At 39.6% G+C, this 21,801-nt stretch overlaps 1 protein-coding gene across 2 annotated transcripts in view; it reads right to left on the bottom strand.

Moving 5' to 3' along the window:
* Positions 1–6,381: 6,381 nt before the first annotated feature.
* Positions 6,382–21,801, bottom strand: part of ankle1 (ankyrin repeat and LEM domain containing 1) — a 16,124-nt gene continuing 704 nt past the window's right edge. The window contains exons 2-9 of one of the 2 annotated variants that reach the window (XM_061883316.1): positions 18,221–18,373; positions 15,075–15,180; positions 14,872–14,995; positions 11,540–13,870; positions 11,269–11,440; positions 10,305–10,467; positions 10,024–10,156; positions 6,382–8,734 (exon numbers count right to left, since the gene is read on the bottom strand). In XM_061883316.1, the coding sequence (XP_061739300.1) occupies positions 8,568–8,734; positions 10,024–10,156; positions 10,305–10,467; positions 11,269–11,440; positions 11,540–13,870; positions 14,872–14,995; positions 15,075–15,180; positions 18,221–18,373 (3,349 nt within the window). In that variant the 3' untranslated portion in view covers positions 6,382–8,567. The remainder of the gene's footprint in view (positions 8,735–10,023; positions 10,157–10,304; positions 10,468–11,268; positions 11,441–11,539; positions 13,871–14,871; positions 14,996–15,074; positions 15,181–18,220; positions 18,374–21,801) is intronic. The other variant, XM_061883317.1, reaches the window with a different exon arrangement.

Below are 21,801 nucleotides of genomic sequence, written 5' to 3'. Positions count from 1 at the left end.
GTGTTGCTAGTGTTTTAGTGAGTTAAATAGTACCTTAAAGTCGTAGGGGTGTGGCCATGGGTGTTTTGACGCCATAGTCTCTGAGAGAAGTCACGGCAGCTGCAGGACGACGCTGGCTCCGCTGATCTCCGGTAAGAGGCGACTTATTTCCACATTTTTCTCACTGAAAACTGCCGGTTGACATGTAGTTGGGATCCATGTTCGCTTGACCGCTCTGATCCATAGTAAAGCTTCACCTCCAGGAATTTTAAACAAGGAAACATTGTGTGTTTGTGTGGCTAAAGGCTAAAAATTTCCCACCTCCATCTTTCTACTTGACTTCTCCATTATTAGTTGAACAAATGGCAAAAGATTCAGCAACACAGATGTCCAAAATACTGTGTAATTCCGCGATGAAAAGAGACGACTTTTAGCCGTAAGTGGTGCTGGGCTATGTCCCCTCCAACCAATAACGTCACAAACACACGTCATCATTCTGCGACGTTTTCGACAGGAAACTCAGCGGGTGATTTAAAATTGTGATTTAGTAAACTAAACAGGCCGTATTGGCATGTGTTGCAATTTTAATATTTCATCATTGATATATAAACTATCAGACTGGGTGGTCGGTAGTAGTGGGTTTCAGTAGGCCTTTAATTTTGTTATAGAAAAAAAAAAAATCCTCCAAACATCGCAATTTTCTACAAAAAAAAGATGCAACAAATTCTGGTATTTTAGGCTTCAACCATGCCAAAAAATAAATAAATAAAAACAATTCTTCAGGCACTGACTGTATCTAATTTATGGTTTAAAAATGGTAGCCGAACATTATCATGAGCGCTTTAATAAGGAGTGTGACAATTTACGTAACCTTCCCGACCATCTCACCATTAAGCAGATCGGCCATGTTCTTGTGAGAGCGTTCTTTGATGAACACTTCCTTCTCTCTGCTTTTATGCCTTAAAATATTGTCGAAAAAGCTTTTCTAGAACTTTGCCTCGGATCCCGGCGCCTTGCTAATCACAAGATGACTCAGTGGTTAAATGTCAGAGCTGTCCGCGCCATTAAGGCCAACCGCGTTTGAAGGCTGGACGCCCCTGAGCCCCCCCCCCGCTGTCTCTTCCTATTCCTTTCTCGCCCTCGCTCTGACTTTGCCTTCATCCGCCGTCATCCATCTCCCGCACGCCCAGGCTGGTTTGAGGGCTGATGTGTGTGCAGACCTTGTCATTCACATTAGGGCCACATTGTCAGCTCAGGGCCCTTCCCTCCCTCTCTCTCTCTGTCTGCATGGCCCAGATCTTTCTTCCTGTCACTCCCGTCCCGCGGCCAGAGAAGTCCTTATGATGCAACATCCTTCTCAGCCACTTCTGTCGATTCCAACACTGTCATTCCAAATCGCGTTGCGTGAGAGCGCGCGGATGCCAAAGTTTGCAATTTCGCTCGCAGCAAAGGCAGTGGTGCGGCAGTGGCCAGCATTCAATTGGGTTGGGCGGGTGTTTGTGCACCCCAGACAGAAAATAAGAAATCAACAACTGCGGTATGAAAACGTTGGCATTAATCCGGGCCGTGGTATTTTCAAAGGCCGGACCCTGGCATAGACACTATACGCTAGAGATGCGCGGTTTGCGGTCTTATCCGCGGAGTCCGCGGGTAAACCGCGGGTCGGGGGGTTGACATGATGGAAAAAATAGATTTTAATTAGATTCGGGCGGGTGGCGGTTGAACCATCCGGAGATATTTGATATACATGGTTCTGGGATCGGTATCCTTTGCCATACAAAGAGCCTCTTAAGACCCGTGTCATCCGTGTAATAAATCGAAGAAGTCATTAGGAGACGCTATTATTCTCTTGAATGACTGCCGGCAGTCACCCAGATATTAAATATTAGTGTGTGCTATGAAGCCATTGGCTTTGTCGCCTTCTACAACATACACGATCTGCTTGTCAGTCCAGCATCATGTTGTGTGTGGTTTCCGCGGCAACTTGCACACGACTGCAAGGCATACCGGGTGACACAGAGTACACTAATGGTTGTGATATAAACAATTTTAACACTCTTAGTAATATGCGCCACGCTTTGAAGCCACACCAATTAAGAACGACAAACACATTTCGGGAGAACATCCTCACAGTAACACAACATAAACGCAACACAACAAATACCCAGAATCCTTTGTATTCGTGACAAATCCTGACTATTTCATACACCCCAAACCCCGCCACCTCCCCCCCTCGTGCGTCGGTAAGGTGGGCGGGGTTGGGGGCGCGGGGGTGTAAAATATATTCAGGAATTATCATGAATACAAAGGATTATGGGTATTAGTGGTGTTGCGTTTATGTTGTGTTACTGTGAGGATGTTCTCCCGAAATGTGTTCGTCAATCTTGTATTGTGTGGCTTCACAGCGTGGCGCATATTAGTAAGTGTTAAATTTGTTTATATCACAACCATCAGTGTACTCTGTATCACACAGTATGCCTTTCAATCTCATACGTGTGATTGTGGAAGCTGCACATAACATGTTGCCGGAACAACAATCGGCCCGTACATGTTGTTGAAGGTGACACAGAGTACACTAATGGTTGTGATATAAACAATTTTAACACTCTTAGTAATATGCGCCACGCTTTGAAGCCACACCAATTAAGAACGACAAACACATTTCGGGAGAACATCCTCACAGTAACACAACATATACGCAACACAACAAATACCCATAATCCTTTGTATTCATGACACTTCCTGACTATTTTATACACCCCGAACCCCGTCACGGGGTTGGGGGCGCGGGGGTGTAAAATATATTCAGGAAGTTTCATGAGTACAAAGGATTATGGGTATTAGTTGTGTTGCATTTATGTTGTGTTACTGTGAGGATGTTCTCCCGAAATGTGTTTGTCAATCTTGTATTGTATGGCTTCATAGCATGGCGCATATTAGTAAGTGTTAAAGTTGTTTATATCACAACCATCAGTGTACTCTGTGTCACCCAGTATGCCTTTCAATCTCATACGTGTGATTGTGGAACATGTCGCCGGACCAACAATCGGTTCGTACATGTTGTTGATGGTGTCAAAGGCAATGGCCTCACAGCACGCCCATATTCTTGTAATCAGGATGAACGCTATTGAATAGTCGCGAGGATGTTAGCGGCTCCAATTGACTACATTACTCTGTTAAACAGTTATAAATAGCTCTGTGAGTGGTAAAGGTGGCCAACCTCTGATCAAATTTAGCGGGCGGGTATGGTCCCGATAAAAAGTTGGTTCGGGTGAACGGCGGGTGGATGACGATTTTGGTGACGCGGATGCGTATGATGTAATTGCCTATCTGCGCATCTCTACTATACGCGGTTGATTGCGGCAGGGCTTATGGTTATAGCGACTGGTCAAGCCACTCTACTAAACTTGTTTTCAGCGGCGAGTGCTTTGTAGAATTTTTAGTTTGGTATAGCAGCATCGAAGCCATGTCCATTCAAAAGCCCGTGAAGATAATTGCTAATTCAGCATTACTCCGAACGCCACCGTTCTGATAGATTTACGGTCGTATTTCTAAATAGACCGTACTGTTTAAGTTTATATTGTAGCCTAACCTCAGCCTGTAGACCAGTGGTTCTTAACCTGGGTTCGATCGAACCCTAGTAGTTCGGCGAGTCGGCCTCAGGGGTTCGGTGGAGGTCAAAACACACCAGACTCATCGTGTGAATAAAAACTTCTCCCTATCGGCGTATTACGGATACGGCAACAGCAGAAGTCAGACTGATTTGCAGGTGTGTAATTTGTTGTGAGTTTATGCACTGTGTTGGTTTTGTTCTTTGAACAAGGTGATGTTCATGCACCAGTAAAAAACATGGTAACACTTAAGTATGGGGAACATATTCACCATTAATTAGTTGCTTATTATCATGCAAATTAGTAACATATTGGCTCTTAACTAGTCATTATTAAGTACTTATTAATGCCTTATTATAACCCTAACCCTGGCCCTAACCTTTTTAAATTAAGTCTTTGTTACTTAGAATATGTTCCCCATACTAAAGTGTTACCAAAAACATAACTTTGTCTTGAATTTGAAAAAAAAACATTTTATTTTTCACTAAAGAAGGGTTTGGTGAATGTGCTTATGAAACTGTTAAGAAAAAAGTTAAGAACCACTGCTGTATACGATATGTTTATTTATTTATTTTTTCCCTCATAGTTTTGGCACAGTTATTGGGTTTTGTTTACTTTTTTAATTAATTCAGAAGCAGTTTTGAATTGCAGTAGGCTATATAAAAACATGACTATTGAACTGATTTGTAATTGTCAATGCAGTCTTTATTGTTCATGCCTTTTTTACAGTAAATACCAATCCTCAAATAACTTGTGATGTATTAACAATGCACTATTTTGTGATATCTTAATTGTAAATGTACTTGAAGTGCATTTTTGTTGGTTGGGACTATTGCCAACAGTCCTAACATGTTACACAAGTAATACTCAAGACGGAAATGGGGCTTGCATCGAATTGATCGTTTGGTTTATCTTAGAAGACGTTTCTTTCATTAGTTCAAGCTCAAAGACTAGATAGGACAGCTGTAGTCTGAAAAGAAAAATGTTGTCTCACATGACCCAATCAACTTAAGTCTCTCTTCTGTGTTCTTTAAAAGCAGGTGTTTACCACTAAATGCTGACTCCATCTTGACTCACTGCCACCAATGTACAGTTATGTGGTTTCTAAATGACACCCCCATCTCAGTGTATCGCAAAACATTTCCTGAAAGAGCAGTTTTACTGGTTGAAAGGCAACACTACGGTCACGATAGTAGTTAAATTCCGAACACGCATAGTTACAGTATGGTACATCACATAATTCCACGGTCTAGTTACAACTAAACGAGTAGGAGGGAGCAAAGCTTGGTTAGGTTTACATCATAATGAAACTGATTATTAATTTAGTTTACGGTTCTGTCCTCCGCCTTGCAAGAGGTCCTTTAAGGCATGGCGGTGCCTCTGGAGAGACCACATAACCGCTATGACTCAGCAGTTTCAAAATGACTTCTCTCGCTCTCGACTGCTACATTAAGGGAAATAAAGCCCTCTTCTGAACACTATCATAATGAGGATGTCTCATCCGAGTTAAGTGCATACGACACAAAGACGTTGTTAGTGGAAAAGAAAGGTGGCAGAGACTCTAAGAACACTTTTTTTATGTTTACATCAACTTCACAGTTCCTCTGTATGATTAATCCCCGTCCACTTTTCATTTGCAGGTTCAGTAGTGAGTGGGTGCATGCAAATCATTTGTCAAATTACCTTACTTAACGCAAACTTGTGTTGAATTGAGTGTTTAGCTACGATGAAATGGAGTCCGTCTATGGTCACCATCAGGCGTGTGCTCGCTCCAGTGAACATTCAACGCTGTCGGTGAGTTTGTCTGCATTGCAAAAACCATCGACCGTTGATTGTACCCTGTAGCAGGCATTTACTCAAAAAACAAAAGAAAAGAGAGAACATGTAAATAACCCGGCCTCCTGGTTGACCCCCTAAACTAAAGCAAGTTGCAGACTTCTTTATTTTTCCCAAGAGGGAAAAACAACCAGAAAGGTCACAATCAACATTCATTGCTGTCGGTGGGTTTAACTGTATAGAAGAGCTCACTGAACGATGAATGCAACTGTGTCCCAGATTTCAGCCGACCATCACAAGGAATAACGTCACGAGATGCTGATGATGCCATTGTTTATGTCTGCGCCACCGGGCTTTCCACCAATAACGGGCAAACGCAGCCCGCACGAACTGACAGGAAGTTCAGATTGCATCTCGATCACGATGGCTACGCTGGAGGGTTATGTTGGGGTGGGGGATACAAAAAGTATATATGTATATATATATGAAGAAGATAGGCAGATAGTTGGTCCTTTGAAAGAAAATTACATTTACTTACAGTATAAGATGTAGTTGCAAGTATTACCTCAAGAAAAAGCATGTAAATATATTGTACTATAAAATATGCATTAATTCAGTTTTTATCCCACAAGATTGTTAAAAAAATATATACTGTATGCTGGACATGAACAGTTTTTCTTCATATGTATTGTTTGTTGCAATGCTGTTTGTATTTATTAAATTTTCTCAACATTTGACGTCTCAACTGCTTTTTTTTTTTTTCATAATGAAGCAATGACTTGAATGGAATACATAAGCATTTGGGTAAATGAAATTATACATTAATTATTTAAATATGTTTGCAATGTTCTATTACATGCATTAATAATCTGCACGACATCACAAAAATATTAGAGGAAAATTGTGTTAGTTATGACTAATTGAAATAATACATTTAGCATAAAATGTCAATACAATTATTAAGTTGGCATGTAAACAGTCAACAAATTATAAATGAAACGCTTTAACATAACCATTGCGGTTTTAAAACCAGTTTTATTTAGTGTGATCTTTTTATGTCTGCATAAAGAGTTTCACTTCAAAAGAAAACTACTAATTATTGTTTTCAATTTTACACACCATTGACATGTTTTACTAAGTCTACCGTAAAAGCTTGATTAAAAACATTTTATTCCAGATCATTTGTGTACAGTTTATCAAGTAAAGTCATCTCTCGAGTTAAAAAATAAAACATGTGATGCAGGTACAGATTGTGGGGAAAAATCATAATTACAGCAAAACTAGATCTAAATAACACTATTAAAATGTGATTTAGTATAATGTGTGCATTTGGTATAGCAGGGTAAATACTTAATGCAGGTGAGAAGCCAATCTAGGCAAAAGTTTTATTGGGAAAATTACATAAAATGTGTGATCAATGTGAATCATTTCATTTTATATAAATCATGAAAATGATGATACTGGAGTTGATAAAAGCAAAACGAAGTAACTTGGTTTGGCCACAAGGGGGACACAATACACAGCACAAGCAAGTAAATGACTCATTCAAGTCTGGCCTTGTTTTTTTCTTCTTTATACAAATTAAAGGATAGCAGGTTAAACAACAAAAACAAAAAAAGTACAATTCATAAACATAGACAAAGAAAATAGTTTGACTAATTCTAAAAAATGATGTAGCAGTGAGAAATCATTTGTCTTTTTGATTACACCATATAAACATTTCCAGTAATTGAAACACAATGTATCAATTATGGTGTAGATGAATTATCGTAAAAATACATAGAGAAGGGGTAGGATTAAATAAGATCTGCTTGTTCCTACTCCTTCTCAGACATGTTTAATAGTGCAAATGTAACCATGTGATTTTCCCTAATTTAACTTATCAATAAGCATGTCTGAAACAAATATTCTATACCACACCATACTATTGTCTACAAATAAATTCATACCATAATTACACAGTGTAATACATCCAGTTATACAAACCTGATCATGTTTATTTTAGTAGGCGCTTACCTGATTTTTTGAAAGAAAAAATAAAATAGAAAACACAAAGTCAAACCATGTAAACATTTTACCATTTAAAAAAAACAATCATTAAATCTAATGCTACATAGCAGCTAGCCTCTTATAAACAAAGCTCTACTTTTCAATATACAAATTGTATTGGATTCACTTTTGAAGAATACTTAAATTATGAAACATGATGAAACAAAACTAAGGATCCCTTACATTTGTTTGAATACTGTCTAATGTCAATATTGCGGTCAGTCAATAATTACTAGTGATGGGTAAACAATGCATCAGTATCAGCTGTATTGACACTACACTGATACTATGTTAGTGTTTCATAATGCTCAAACCTGACCTGTAAATCAATTTAAGAGTTAGCAAATATTGTTTTTGTTTTTTCCAAAACGAATAGCTGCGCAAAAAGGAATACGAAAGGCACAACTCTGGTCAATGAGCCAAAAGGTAAACGGAAAAAAAAAAAAATCATCTACCTTTTTTGGCAATATAAGATCAAAATTATCCCACACTTTTTTTTATTATTTTTTTTTACTTCCATTGTTGTTGATAGAGACGAAAACCACTGTATCAATTGAACCATCACTAATAATTATATTGTACTTTGATCAAAACATAAAATTTTCCTGGCTTTAAATCCTTAGCAATGTGTGTTCTATGTAATTAATTAATGTTGCGTCAATATTAGCTGATGACATCTGCTCTTGAATTGTTTCAATGTGTTATCCATGATACATAAATAGTGAAAACTCCTAAAAAGCAATTGCTAATACTAGTGCTTATCATATGTGGCTAATTGTGGGAGTGGAACCAAAGTTACAGTATATACGTCTGCTTGCATGATTGAGATTTACAAAGCGGAGAACTGCATACATACTACAATTACACTACTTAAGCAGGGCTTGACTAACCTGCCTGAAAAAGCTACAAATACATTACAATATAAAAAGGCAGTACTAAGGAATAAAACTATCCCATTGGAGGATATCTTGAAGTAGTTTTCCACAGGACTGTAATTAATGAGTAAATACATTATTCATACATCATTTTAGAATTTATAAAAAAAACAAAGCCAAAGGAAATTTAAAAAATGAATGTCCACATGTCCTTGTGATCATCAGGATCAAAGTCTGTGTCAAATTCTGATTACATTTCAGCTTCAGGTATTTTTTTTTATTGTCGGATGTCTGCTGGTCGGAGCTGTCTCTCACCTTCAGCCAGAAATATCTGCATGGCTCTGTATAGCAGGTGGACGCCCAGCTCACGCTTTCTCTTCAACTGCCAGTTTGATACCACTCCGTAGAAGTCTCCGCGCTTCTGATTGGTGAGCATCTTTAACCCTGTCATGAATGGAGAGAAGGTTGTTAACAGGCTGGTCTTGGTAACAAACTGCTTGATGGGGTTTTCCAAACCCCTTTCTGCTCCATCCTTGAATAATAGAAAAATGATGACAATAAATTCCCCCACAGCTTCATTGTACCCAATGGGGCAGTGTTAGTGCTGAGCTGGTAAACAAACTGACTATACTGTGTTACTATAATTTATTTTCAAATATATATTTTAGTACAAAATCTGCATCAAATTAGAGTTAAAAAAGTGTGAAACTCTGTTCACGCAAGTAAAATAGATGTAAAACAATTTGGTAATGTAATTGCTTCAAAATCAAATTCTGATCAGGGCTTGAACTTTGCCAGTTTGGCCTTGCATATGACGTAACAGCAACCTCTGCAAGTTACAGTGATATCAAAATTAGACCTGAGCCGATATCAGATTTTGCTGGACAATATATTGTTACACAAAATATTGCATCCATCCATTTTCTACCGCTTGTCCCTTTTGGGGTCGTGGGGATGCTGGAGCCTATCTCAGCTGAAGCGGAAGGCGGGATACACCCTGGAGAAGTCGCCACCTCATCACAAGGCCAACACAAATTGCAAATAAGCAATATTATTTTGAGACCAATTTAAGCACTAATGTAAAAAAATATATATAATAATAAAATAAATATACAATTGAACAGTATATTTTTATTTATAATTCCTATTTTATTTGCAATTGTTTTGTTTGTTTTTATTACAGTAATTGGAAGGTCAAAAAGTTTTATTTGTATTATTCAGAAAAAAGCAATACAAAATAATAATGACTCAATTTCTGTCAGAAACTGAACTTTAATAAATATTAAACATCTTCCATCTTCCCCATTTGTAAAAACAGTGTCGGGTGATTTTTTTTTTTTTATTGTGCTGTTTTTCACTAGCGAGTCGTGACTTGAAAGGCTCTGTTGCTGTTGGAAGCTAGTAGTCCCGCGCGGCTGCACTCACAGAGACAAAGATTGTAGAAGACAGACAAGAGGATTCACTCCCTTCGTTTAATTCTGCTATTGAACGATCACGCTCATGTAGAGAGCAATGCACCGAGTAAAACCTATTGCACCTGGTTTGAAAGTGAGAAACACAGAAAACAAACACACAGACGGACATGATTATTTATCGACACCTGCATGATTTAATTATTCGACTTATCGGCCCAGGCCTAATCATGAAACAAAAATGTTTCATCAAATGTTCTGACTTTTAATGATGTCACTCGATAAAATCAGGACAGGATCAGTTGTTTTCCTTTCACTCACCGATGGCCTCTACCATGCAGGCCTCTCTTGTATAAGCCTCCACCGGAATGACATTCTGGAAACAATGCAGAGAGATGACTCCCTGATCGGCGTTCCATACTTGAAGGATTTGCTGAACTTTGGGGCACAGTTTCTGTAACAAAGATGACAGAGAGGGTCATTGTTTTATTTATTGTATTATAATAACATAAATGAAATTATTTGACACTTCCTAAATCGAGCACGTGTCTAATCAATAACTTCAAAACACATTTTATGATGCATGCACACCAACTTGTTACCTTCGAAGTCTTATCGCCTTTGTAGTATTCCAAAGCCTCATAAAGATGGCTGTAGGGGCGGGAGCGTTTTCCTTTGCCCACGTAAAAAATAGCATGGACAAATGCCTGGAAGCACTCCTGTGGAGTCATAGTTTGACTCCGAAATGGAAGGTTGTTTGTCACTCTAAGACAAAAGGATGCAGAGAAAATACATATTTAGAGATAATGACCAAAGTATTCCAGGAATAGCAGCTTTTAAGGATGCAAACCAAAATGTAAATGTTTGTTGAGCTACACTCGCTGGACACTTTATTGGGTAAACTTGGATAATTGAACGAGGTCTAAAACAAGTACTATGCAAAAACTCATCTTTCTACAAAATAATGGTGGTTGTGTTCGGCTTCATCAGAGGACGACACATGGAGTCACTAACAAGATTTGTTTGACTTAGTTCAGGGCTGCCCAGACTTTTTGCCTTCAAAGGTCAAAGTGAAAATGTGCCAAAAGGCCTTGGGAACAGTGATTTTAAGTGTACAGCAGCACCATAATTTAGGAGTTTAACTCCATACAGTATATAGGGTAATGGAGACCATCACTTTCAATAGATTACAACTAGTTGGCCTTTCAATCATTGATTGTGTGAGCGTGAAAGAGGTTAATATGAGTATGTATTATATCTGTGAAGCCACTCTTTTGGCGAGCCTAACAAAACAAATCGGTGGACCAAATTGGCATATCCAGGGCTTAGTTCTTTTCCCACCAAATACGCATTCTGACGAAACCCTTTAATCAGGCATGGAAGTAGCAATGGAGAGCTGCAATAGTCATCAGTTTTGACAATGGACAACCATGTACTTCTTGTTATCTTTGCAAATAATATGATCATAATGTGCAGGTGTACTTTATCAAGTGTCATAAGAGTGCAAGTTAAAAGTGCAGCAAGTCTCTACTGTATTTGTTCTTCTTGGAAGGTGAAGGATGGCACCTTGGGTCGAGCAGCAGGTAGTTGAAGCTGGACTTGATGAAGCCTTCTCTCCACTTTCTGTTCGGATTAGGTTGGTCAAACTGTTTGCACAAAGCCTGCTCGTCGTCCTGGCAGACGGGCATCTTGAAAGTCTTCAGTCCCAAATTAAGTTCTGGGCTATAACCGAAATGTGCTAATGGCAATAAACAGAAAAATAAAATGGTATTTAATGGCAAGTGATGGAAGCAACAATATATTAGATAATTTTACAATTGACTTGAAATATTGATACCTGTTTGGGGTTGTTCCACTTGATCTTGGTACTGTGATGGTTTGTAATGTGAGTCTTGCAGCAGGCAGCACAGCCTTCGAATATAGACTGGCCTGGTTCGACGACTAATGGGGCCCGGACTCTCTCCAAACTCAATAAGCTTACGCCTCAGTTCCTTATCTGTCATCCCTTCGGTTTCCTGAAACACTCTGCCCACAGACTCACTGGTTTTCTTGTTTTGGGGTTGCTTCTGTGGTTCCTGGTTCTCCTTACCCTCATTGTTGTTGGACTGCATAGAGCGCCAGTCATAGAGGATAGTCTCCTCACTGCTTGTGGTGCTCATGCTTGAACTGAGTGAGGTGTTGGCTGTAGGCGGAATGTGGGTCTCGATCAGTTTGTGGCCCTGTTCTGTATCAGTGTAGAGGTACTCCACTGGTTTGTCAACATCGTCAATATGTGGGCGCCCTCCAGGGGTGTAGGATAGGTTGGCCAGGTGCTCTGACTGGCGGTTAGTTGATAGCCGGCTCATGCTGTACCTGGGAGTGCATCCGGTGCCTGAAGTGCACGGGAGATCTGAGTCTTGCCTGGACCTCCTTGGGGAAAAATAGCTTGAACTTGATGAAGATGAGACAGAATCTGGGAGAGAATTAGCATCCTCTGTGATCCAAACATTTTTATTTTGTTGGCAGCCTTCATCACGGGCTCCATTTGCTTTCTTTGTTGTGTCATCTGAATTTGTCACATCATCAGTCAAAAAATTCCTGCTTTCGCAAAGTCCTAGCTTTTGCTGATGAATGGCCTGAATAACCTCTGCTAGGTTTCTTTCATAGGAATCCATTGAGGAGTCGTATTCTTCTTCCAAGATAACAGTGTCACAGAAAGTCTGTGATCGATCAACTGTGTCGCTGTCTCTGTTTGTGAGGATGAGAGTATCAGCTTGGCTCGAGCTCACACAAGCGTTCAGGGTACTGAACTGATTGTTAGGGTAGTCTCCAGGTACAGACCCTTGTCCGGTGCTACTATCCAAATTATTTGAAGTGTAGCATGGAACCCGGGGTGAATTATAGGAGTTGTTACTATTCTGAGATCTGGGAGTCAGGCGTTGTGTTCGCAACGGTCTAGGGAGAGTCTCATCAAACAGGGAAGATGTACAGAGGCTTTCTGTGTTGCTGCTTGTTCTTAGTGAGCAACGACTCTGCCTTGATCGTGTCCTGCCTGTTACAAATGGACTTGAAATAAAAGGAAGTTCTTCGGCTTCAATGGAATCACATTTACTGTTTTTCAATGGCTGATCGTCTTTACTTAAAGTAATTACTCCAGGATCAGCGCAAGCCTTTAAAACAACAGGGCTTGGATGAAGATAACCCTCCAAGCCCAAGGTATCAATCTTACAAACATCAACTGGACATTCACTTTGAGCTTCTGGAACTTCTGCGGCAGTTTTCTCAGATACAGACAATAGTTTGGGGTGAGCGGAAACATCCAGTGCGCTGGTGTAATGGTCACTTTCACAACTACTGTAATTACTGCCACTGCTACTGCCAGACCCACTGCATTGTGCTGGCTTTTCTGGTATGTTCTCTTGAGGTGCCTTTGTATCCTCTAAAACCTTTTCACAATTATTGTCATCCAAAGTACAAGGACTGATGACTGTTTTCTCTAAAGCCTCATCTGTGCTTTCACTACTCTCCCTGCAGAAAACATACACATGATCTGGCGAGGTGACATCCACGCCCAGCTTGTGCAAAACAGTAGCGAAATGCTCTGAGTAGAGGAAGTCAGAGTTCTCTGACAGGTCAAAGGATAGATAGCCTTCAGCCTGGGTATCATTGACAGCTCGTGTTTGTTTTGGAGATTCAGGACTAAAAACCGGAAAATACTCATCGACATTACAGAAGCTAACGCTCTTTCGACTCGCTCGTCTGGATAGAAATGCAGGGAGAGCATAGCGCTGGGTGGGAGAACTGGGTCCATCAGTTATAGCGGTGGGTATATTTTCCTGAGGAGGGAACACATCAGTAGCAAACACATTGTTATCCTTAGGGTCTGGTGCAGTGGCTCCTATTGCGGACATTCGAGTACTGGATAATAAAGAGGCACCTTCAGATGACCAGTGTAAGGAAGTGTTCCAATGTGGATTAGGTTTCTTTTCTGTGTACACATCAGAGGGTCTGTTATGCAGAATTCCTTTGCAATTTGGCCTCCCATTTAAGTTGGAAAGTTTGAAAAATGATGACCGCCTTGTGCTGCTTAAAGGAGCTTCACCAAGGTCACTTATCATCGAGGAGTAGGAACCGAAGCTGTAGTCGGACTCAGGATAGCCAGACGTGTCTGTGTTGTCGGAGTATAAGGCTACAAGGAGATAAGAGGATGACAATGACTAACACAGTAGGGCTCTGGGGAGATTTGGTTATAACTTATCTGATCAAATGTTCATACATGCTCATACTTGCGTACTGTATTCCATGCACTTGAAGGTGCAATTGTTTATGATGTATTGTCTAACTCGTTAATCTAATATGTACCCTGATCTGGAACCTGTAAGTTGATTACAGCTGAAATTGGCTACTGTAAAACAAATAAATAATAGTGTGACAAATAGTATACAGCTATATGCTAAATCCATGTATCTTGCAAAGATGCAGTTTCACCTATTGTCTGTACTAAGGATGTAACGATGAAAAGTATTAATTGTAACCGCAGTAGAACTCTCAACGGTTAGTTTTACCGTTTTTAATTCAAATTTTGGGGAAATCCAAGATTGATAGCCGCAATTTGATAAACTAACGGATGGACTTGCTAGCTTATACGCTAACATGAATACAAGATACATCAACGTACTTCCCCATTAATAAACAAGATAGCCCAATCTAAACTTGTATAAACACATTTCTGTCTGAGTAACTAAGCTATTCAATTGTGTACATTGAAACTACAAGTTGTGCTCTTTTAAGACAGAGACTGATATGAACTCGGAGGAATATGATTCAGAAGTGTTTTGACGGTGTATTCAAGAGGATAATAATACTTCACTCTTATCAGTGAAGTATTACAAACACAAAACATGCAAAACAATGGGTTTTCTAACAGTGGGTTTGTTTATTTTAGTTATTTAAAAATATCTAAAGATTTCAGTGTGTGTATAAGTACCATTTAAGCACTTAACATTTAACCATACCGCTATAATAATGATACCCATAATAATGTTGGTCACAATAATGGTAGTATGACATTTTGTTATATTGTTAGTCTGTACAAAAAACACGATGCAAGCTCTCTATGGATTGTAATGTAGTTGTGGACAACATTTGAACGGTAATGGTATTTTCCAGCTATCACTTTCCAAAACTTACAATACTTGAAGTGAGGCAAGTCCTCCTCTTCTGTGCTTGCAGAACTGGGCAGGTAATCCTGTAGAAGCTGAGCACATTTTGTATTGTCCTCTAGCTCTGCAAGCATCACTGCTGTATTTCCTTCCTGCATGAATGAAAAAGTGTTTTGGCTGAATTCTCTGTACATTCTGTGTGCTGGTCAACTTATAGGCAAAGCTGCTTACGTTGTCTTTTATGTTGGGGTTCCCACCATTTGTTAAGAGCAGCTTCAGGTTTTGATAACATCCCCAAAGCGCAGCAATGTGAATGGGAGTTAGGCCATCTGATGATCTATGAAAAAAACAGAAAAAACTACTTAAATCACTTTTCTTAAATTTTCTTAAACGCTGTGGTTTAACACATTTCCAAATGACATTGGACACTTTATTATGGGCTGTTCAGACACTGACAAAAGAAAACAAGTATTATATTCAGCAATTAAAGATGGTGGTAAAATAATGGCAGGAACTATAATTAACAGTGCTGTTCCGATCGGGTTTTATGCTGCCAATTACAATACCAATCATCCATGAGAGAGATAAGTTCATACCAATACCGATCATATGTATTAGTCGTAAATGTTCCTATTTATTTGTGACATTTTACAATACCACAACATTTAAAATACAAAAGTTCTTTATTCCGTAACATAACATAAGTTTACTTCGTTTTGATCAAACAATTGTAAGAATCACATTTTTAAAGTAAGTTTTCAGGCAATCCCTGCGCTTACTCACTGAAAGTTTGTAAATGTTTTAATATAATTTTTATACTAAATAATATATTGCGAGTAACAGTTTGAATTGAAAATTGTAATAAACAGAATTTCTTCTAAATTTAATCATCACCCAATCGCACTCAAATTGAATCGTGAGATTCTAAAGATGTAAAGATATCAAAAACCCACGGTACAATATTATCAGGGTATTAATGCCGCATTACAATATTATTGTAGTATATGTCCAAAAAAAGACTGTTTAAATCATATTTATTACAACAAACAAGTATTTTTAAGTGCAAAGAACTGTGCAAGAACATCCACTGTGTCGCTCAACTTTAACTTTCAGAAAGTTGTGCGATGAGGTAGCGACTTGTCCAATGTGTAACCAGCCTTCCGCCCAAATGCAGCTGAGATAGGCTGCAGCTCCTCTTGCTACTCCGAAAGTGACAAGCAATATAAAATGGATGGATGGAAGTACCTACACACTAAATTTTCATTTGATAACGTCACACATCACGGCATTATTGAGAAGATTTTCAGACAGTAATACCGCAGTATCTACAAACGTGTTACATCCTATGAGGTTCATATCCCTAATCAATAAATAGTACAAAATAACTACAGCGAATAAAGCAAAAACTAGCTATTTAAACCATTGGCATTTGCCTTCAAAGTCCTCCTACATCCAGGTACTGCATTTGATTACTAGCGCCTACTAAGATTATTTTGAGAAAATAACGTCGATGTAATCACGCTAGTATCAGCCATAACTGATACTACTCTTGGTATTGACCACCACCGAGTTATAGGTTGATTCGCCCTTTTCTTACTACTACTGACTGCGACAATGCTGACACACCAACCATTCTTATATTATTCTTTCTCCACTCTTTTTTATTCTCGATTTTAATTTCCTGTTAATAGCTGCTTACTTTCTGCTTTAACACAGTTCCATCTAGGGCTGGACGATATGGCCTTTTATTAATATGTCAATATTTTTGGGCAATGTCACGATACACGATATCATTACGATATTTTGCCTTAGCCTAGGATGAACCCTTGATACATATAATCACACCAGTATGATGATTCTATGTGTCTACATTAAAACATTCTTCTTCATACTGCATTAATATATGCGCATTTTAAACTTTTCATGCAGCGAGGGAAAGCACAATTATGTCAATTTAGCAAAACTATATTTAAACAGTTATTAAGCAGTGGCACAAACATTCACGTCATTTCCAAAACAGAAAGTGCAAGATTGTCAGAGACATTTTAAAACAAGCTATTAGTGCACTTTTGTAAATGATGTCACTAAGATGACGTATCAAAACAACACTAAATTAAAGTGGACGTTTTATACAGAACGGCACTACAATAGTTAAAACAAAGTGCACTTTTGTGCATGTCACACAAGATATTTCAATAAGTGTCCAAAAAAAAATTAGCTGCATAATAGGAAATTAAATGGTATATGCCCATTGTTCTGTGGTATGTTCCTGCCGACGTTATCTCCTGTTTTTTTTTCATACGGTGTTGATCTGGAAATTGTTGCTTCGGCATTTTGTTGGTGTGGCACCAAACGGAGATGTTGACATGCAGTTTCAAGCACTCTTCATTCTCTAGCGGGCGACTTTTCAAATGATGCTACAAATTAGCAGTGCTGCTACTTTTTGTAGCAACGCTTTTGCCGCATAATTGTTCAACATATTCCCGCTTCAAGCCAAACCAACGCCAGACAATGCACTCTGTGCTGTTTTTCTTGGGAATTAATTCTTCCTCCATTAGTTACCAGATTCGCACCTTCTTTCTCTCGTATTACCACTCGCAACGCACCGTTAGCATCACAGCTAATTTTACCCATGTAGCTACCTCTCTGCTCGGGGAGAGCGTGTGACGTTGCACGCGTGACGTATGTAAGAATGTGCACTTGTTTATGTCTCTGCGAGAAGGATAGACAAGAAAGAGGGAGAAACGCCTGTAGTGTAATGCCCGCAGCCAAAAGCAACTGTGTGAGAACATGTACTCGAATATCATGATAGTCATTTTCTATATCGCACAGAGACAAACCCACGATATATCGAGTATATCGATATATCGCCGAGCCCTAATTCCATCTACACTTCTTAAACTTAATCAAGCAATTATTTATTGGTGTTGTTTCAAGCCAACTTAGCTGTTAGCGTCACTTTTATCATTCCTACTCCTCCTGAATTGCTCTTGGTGTGTAACATGTTTAGCTTTACTTGATAATGATACTAAAGATACTTATAAATGCAGTTTATTTGCCAAAACGGAGGTGATTATTATTAGTTCAGGGGAGCCGTGCCACACAGTGTATGGAGACACATAACTAACTGCTAGCCGCACATCAGCCGGGGGGTTTTTAAATAAGTACAGTGTCAGTCAGAGATGATTTGTGTTTGTGATTGGCATTCAAATTCATTACTCGCAGTGACGATCGCATATACGATACCAACCGATGGCTGATGCATCAGTACATCCCGAATAATTAACTACAGAATATCATCCAATGGCAGACATGTTGTGTATGCTCTAATATGACAGAAACCATATCACAGAATTGTGTGTGTGTGTGTCACTTACCTAACATTTGGGTCAGCTCCATGTTGCAGGAGCAGTTTCAAGCATCGCAAGTTCTTTTCAGTCTCTTTGCCCACGGCCAAATGTATTGCAGCTACCCCATTAGTTCCCACAGCATCAGGGATTGCACCCTGGGACAGAAGTAGCTGCACAGATCTGTGAACGACGATATATTTTTTACAACTCTGTCACTCATCTGTCATCAAGCGTGATACCTTAATTGATTCGGTGAAGACACAAAAGCAAATTTCAATCTGACATTGGTATACATTGACCCACCTGTATCAATCACTGTCTAAATCAGACCTGGCCATTCTGCAGCCCAAGGGCCACATCCGGCCCTTTGTGTGTCCCTGTCCGGCCCGCGTGAGGCAAAAATAACATGGCGTACCACATAAATTGATGTGGCAGGTCACGTTAAATGACGTGGGGGGCCACATTAGAATTATGTGGCATGCCACATTAAAATTATGGGAAGGATTACTTTAAAATGAAGTAGCAGTTGACAATAACATGATGTGGTGGGCCAAAATACAATAACATGGCGTACCGCGACCCCGAAAGGGATAAGTGGTAGATACATGGATGGATGTAGCAAATAAAATGGCATGGGGGACCACATTAGAATTATGTGGTGTGCCACTTTAAAATGATGGGACGGATAACTTTAAAATGAATAATTACGCCCAATTGTAGCTGAGATAGGCTCCAGCGCCCCCCGCAACCCTGAAAGGAATAAGCAGTAGTAAAATGGATGGATGGATAATGAAAATAATATGGAGTACCACATAAAATGATGTGGTAGGTCACATTAAATGACGTGGCAGGCCAAATCTGGCCCAGTCAATTAACATACTGCTTATTGGTACTATAATAACAATACAGTTGCATGTAGGGCTGGGCGATATATCGATATATCGTGTGGTTGTCTCTGTGCGATATAGAAAATGACTATATCGGAATATTCGAGTATACGTTCTCACGCAGTTGCTTTTAGCTGCGGGCATTACACTTCAGGCTCTTCTCACTCTTTCCTTTCTCTCCTCACAGACAAGCAGGCGCACATTCTTACATATGACACATACTGTCACGTCATACGTCACATATGTATACGCCCTCGCCCAACAGAGAGGTAGCAGATTGGGCTACGTTAGCTGCTAACATAGCTGTACGAGTGGGAATACGAGAGAAAGAAGGTGCGGATCTGGTAACAAATGAAGGAAGACTTAATTCTCGGTAAAAACAGCAGGGTATCCATCGTCTGGCGATGCTTCGACTTCAAGTGGGAATATGTCGAACAGACAACCGTAATTTGTCAAGTGTGGGGAAAAAGCGTTGCTTTAAAAAGTAGCATTACTGCTAATATGTAGCATCATTTTGAAAAGTCACTCACTAGAGAATGAAGAGAATTTCATAATGTTCGTCGTAACCTACCACATAGTGAAGGACGAATACTATTTGATTTCCTATTATGCAGCTCATTTTTATTTGACACTTAAAATGTCTCTGACAATCTTGCACTTTTTGTTTTGGAAATGACTTGAATGTTTGTGCCACTTTTTAATAACTTTAATAAATACACTTTTGGTCAATTGACTGAGTTGTGATTTCCCTCGCTGCATGAAAGTTTAAAAGTAGCATATATGAATGCAGTATGAAGAAGAATGTTTTAATGTCATACTGCTGTGATTATATGCATCAAGTGTTCATTCAAGGCCAAGGCAAAATATCGTAATATATATCTTATATCGCGATATGGCCTAAAAATATCGCGATATTAAAAAAAGTCAATATCGCCCAGCCCTAATTGGACGGATTACTTTAAAATTGACTGCTACTCCATTTTCCATAATTTTAATGTGGGCCCCCCCACATGCATCTGGGGATAGGTTGATTGGCAACACTTGTGTGTGAATGTGAGTGTGAATGTTGTCTGTCTATCTGGGTTGGCCCTGCGATGAAGTGGAGACTTGTCCAGGGTGTACACCGCCTTCTGCCCGATTGTAGCTCATAGGCACCAGCGCTCCCCGCGACCCCAAAGGGAATGAGTGGTAGACAATGGATGGATGGAGTAGCAGTCTACAATAAAATGACGTGGCAGGCCACGATACAATAACATTGCGTACTACATAAATTGATGTGGCAGGTCACGTTAAATGACGTGGGGGACCACGTTAGAATTATGTGGCATGCCACATTAAATTTATGGGAAGGATTACTTTAAAATAAAGTAGTAGTTGACAATAAAATTACATCATTTTATGTGGTAGCCATATTATTGGGTACCACATAAAATTATGTGGCAGGTCACATGAAAAATGTGTGTGTGTGTGAATTATGTCGCGTGCCACTTTAAAATGATGGGACAGATTACTTTAAAATGAAGTAACAGTCTACAATAAAATGATGTGGCGGGCCACAATACGATACTATGGCGTACCACATAAAATTATGTGGCAGGTCACATTAAATTACGTGGGGGGTTCACATTAGAAGTATGTGTCATGCCACTTTAAAATTATGCAACGGATTAATTTATAATGAAGTAGCAGTCTAAAATAAAATTATGTAGTGGGCCAAACTACAATAATATGGCGTATTTCATAAATTGATGTGCCAATTTAAAATTATGAGAAGGATTACTTTAAAATTAAGTAGCAGTCTACAATAAAATGACGTGGCGGGCCACGATACAATAATATGGCGTACCGCGACCCTGAAAGGACAAGTGTTACAACATGGATGGATGGACCACTTAAAATTATGTGGCAGGTCACATTAAATGATGTGGGGGGCCACGTTAGAATTATGTGGCGTGCCACTTTAAAATCATGGGACGGATTACTTTAAAATGAAGTAGCAGTCTATAATAAAATGATGTGGCGGGCCACAATACATATGGCGCATCACATAAAATGTGGTCACATTAAATGACGTGGAGGGGCAGAGTTAAAATGACGTGGTGGGCCAAATTTGGCCCAGTCAATTAATATCTATCCATTTTTCACGGTGGAAGAGGGGTTAGTGCGTCTGCCTCAAAATACCAAGGTCCTGCAGTCCTGGGTTCAATCCCAGGCTCAGAATCTTTCTGTGTGGAGTTTGCATATTCTCTTTGTGAATGTGTGGGTTCCCACCAGGTACTCCAGGCTCCCACTTCCAAAGACATGCACCTGGGGATAGGTTGATTGGCAACACTAAATTGGCCCTAGTATCTGAATGTTGTCTGTCTATCTGTGTTGGCCTTGCGATGAAATAGCGACTTGTCCAGGGTGTACCCCGCCTTCCGCCCGATTGTAGCTGAGATAGGCGCCAGCGCCCACCCCTCGCAACCCCAAAAGGGAATAAGGGTAGGAAATGGATGGATGGCATTTTTCTAACGCTTATTCTCTTCGGGGTCGCTGGAGCCTTTCAGCTACAATTGGGCGGAAGGCGGCGTACACCCTGGACAAGTCGCCACATCATCCCAGGGCCAACACAGATAGACAACATTCACACTCACATTCATACTGCTTATTAACACTATAACAGCAATACAGTTGCATGTTTCGACTAACAATTAGAAATGAAATAAAATAAGGTGTTGG

This window comes from Nerophis ophidion, linkage group LG22 (assembly GCF_033978795.1).
Source record: "Nerophis ophidion isolate RoL-2023_Sa linkage group LG22, RoL_Noph_v1.0, whole genome shotgun sequence".
In the NCBI taxonomy this organism is placed as follows: Eukaryota; Metazoa; Chordata; class Actinopteri; order Syngnathiformes; family Syngnathidae; genus Nerophis; species Nerophis ophidion.
Note: the sequence above shows the minus strand (reverse complement) of the source record. Positions and strands in the feature narration are given on the sequence as shown.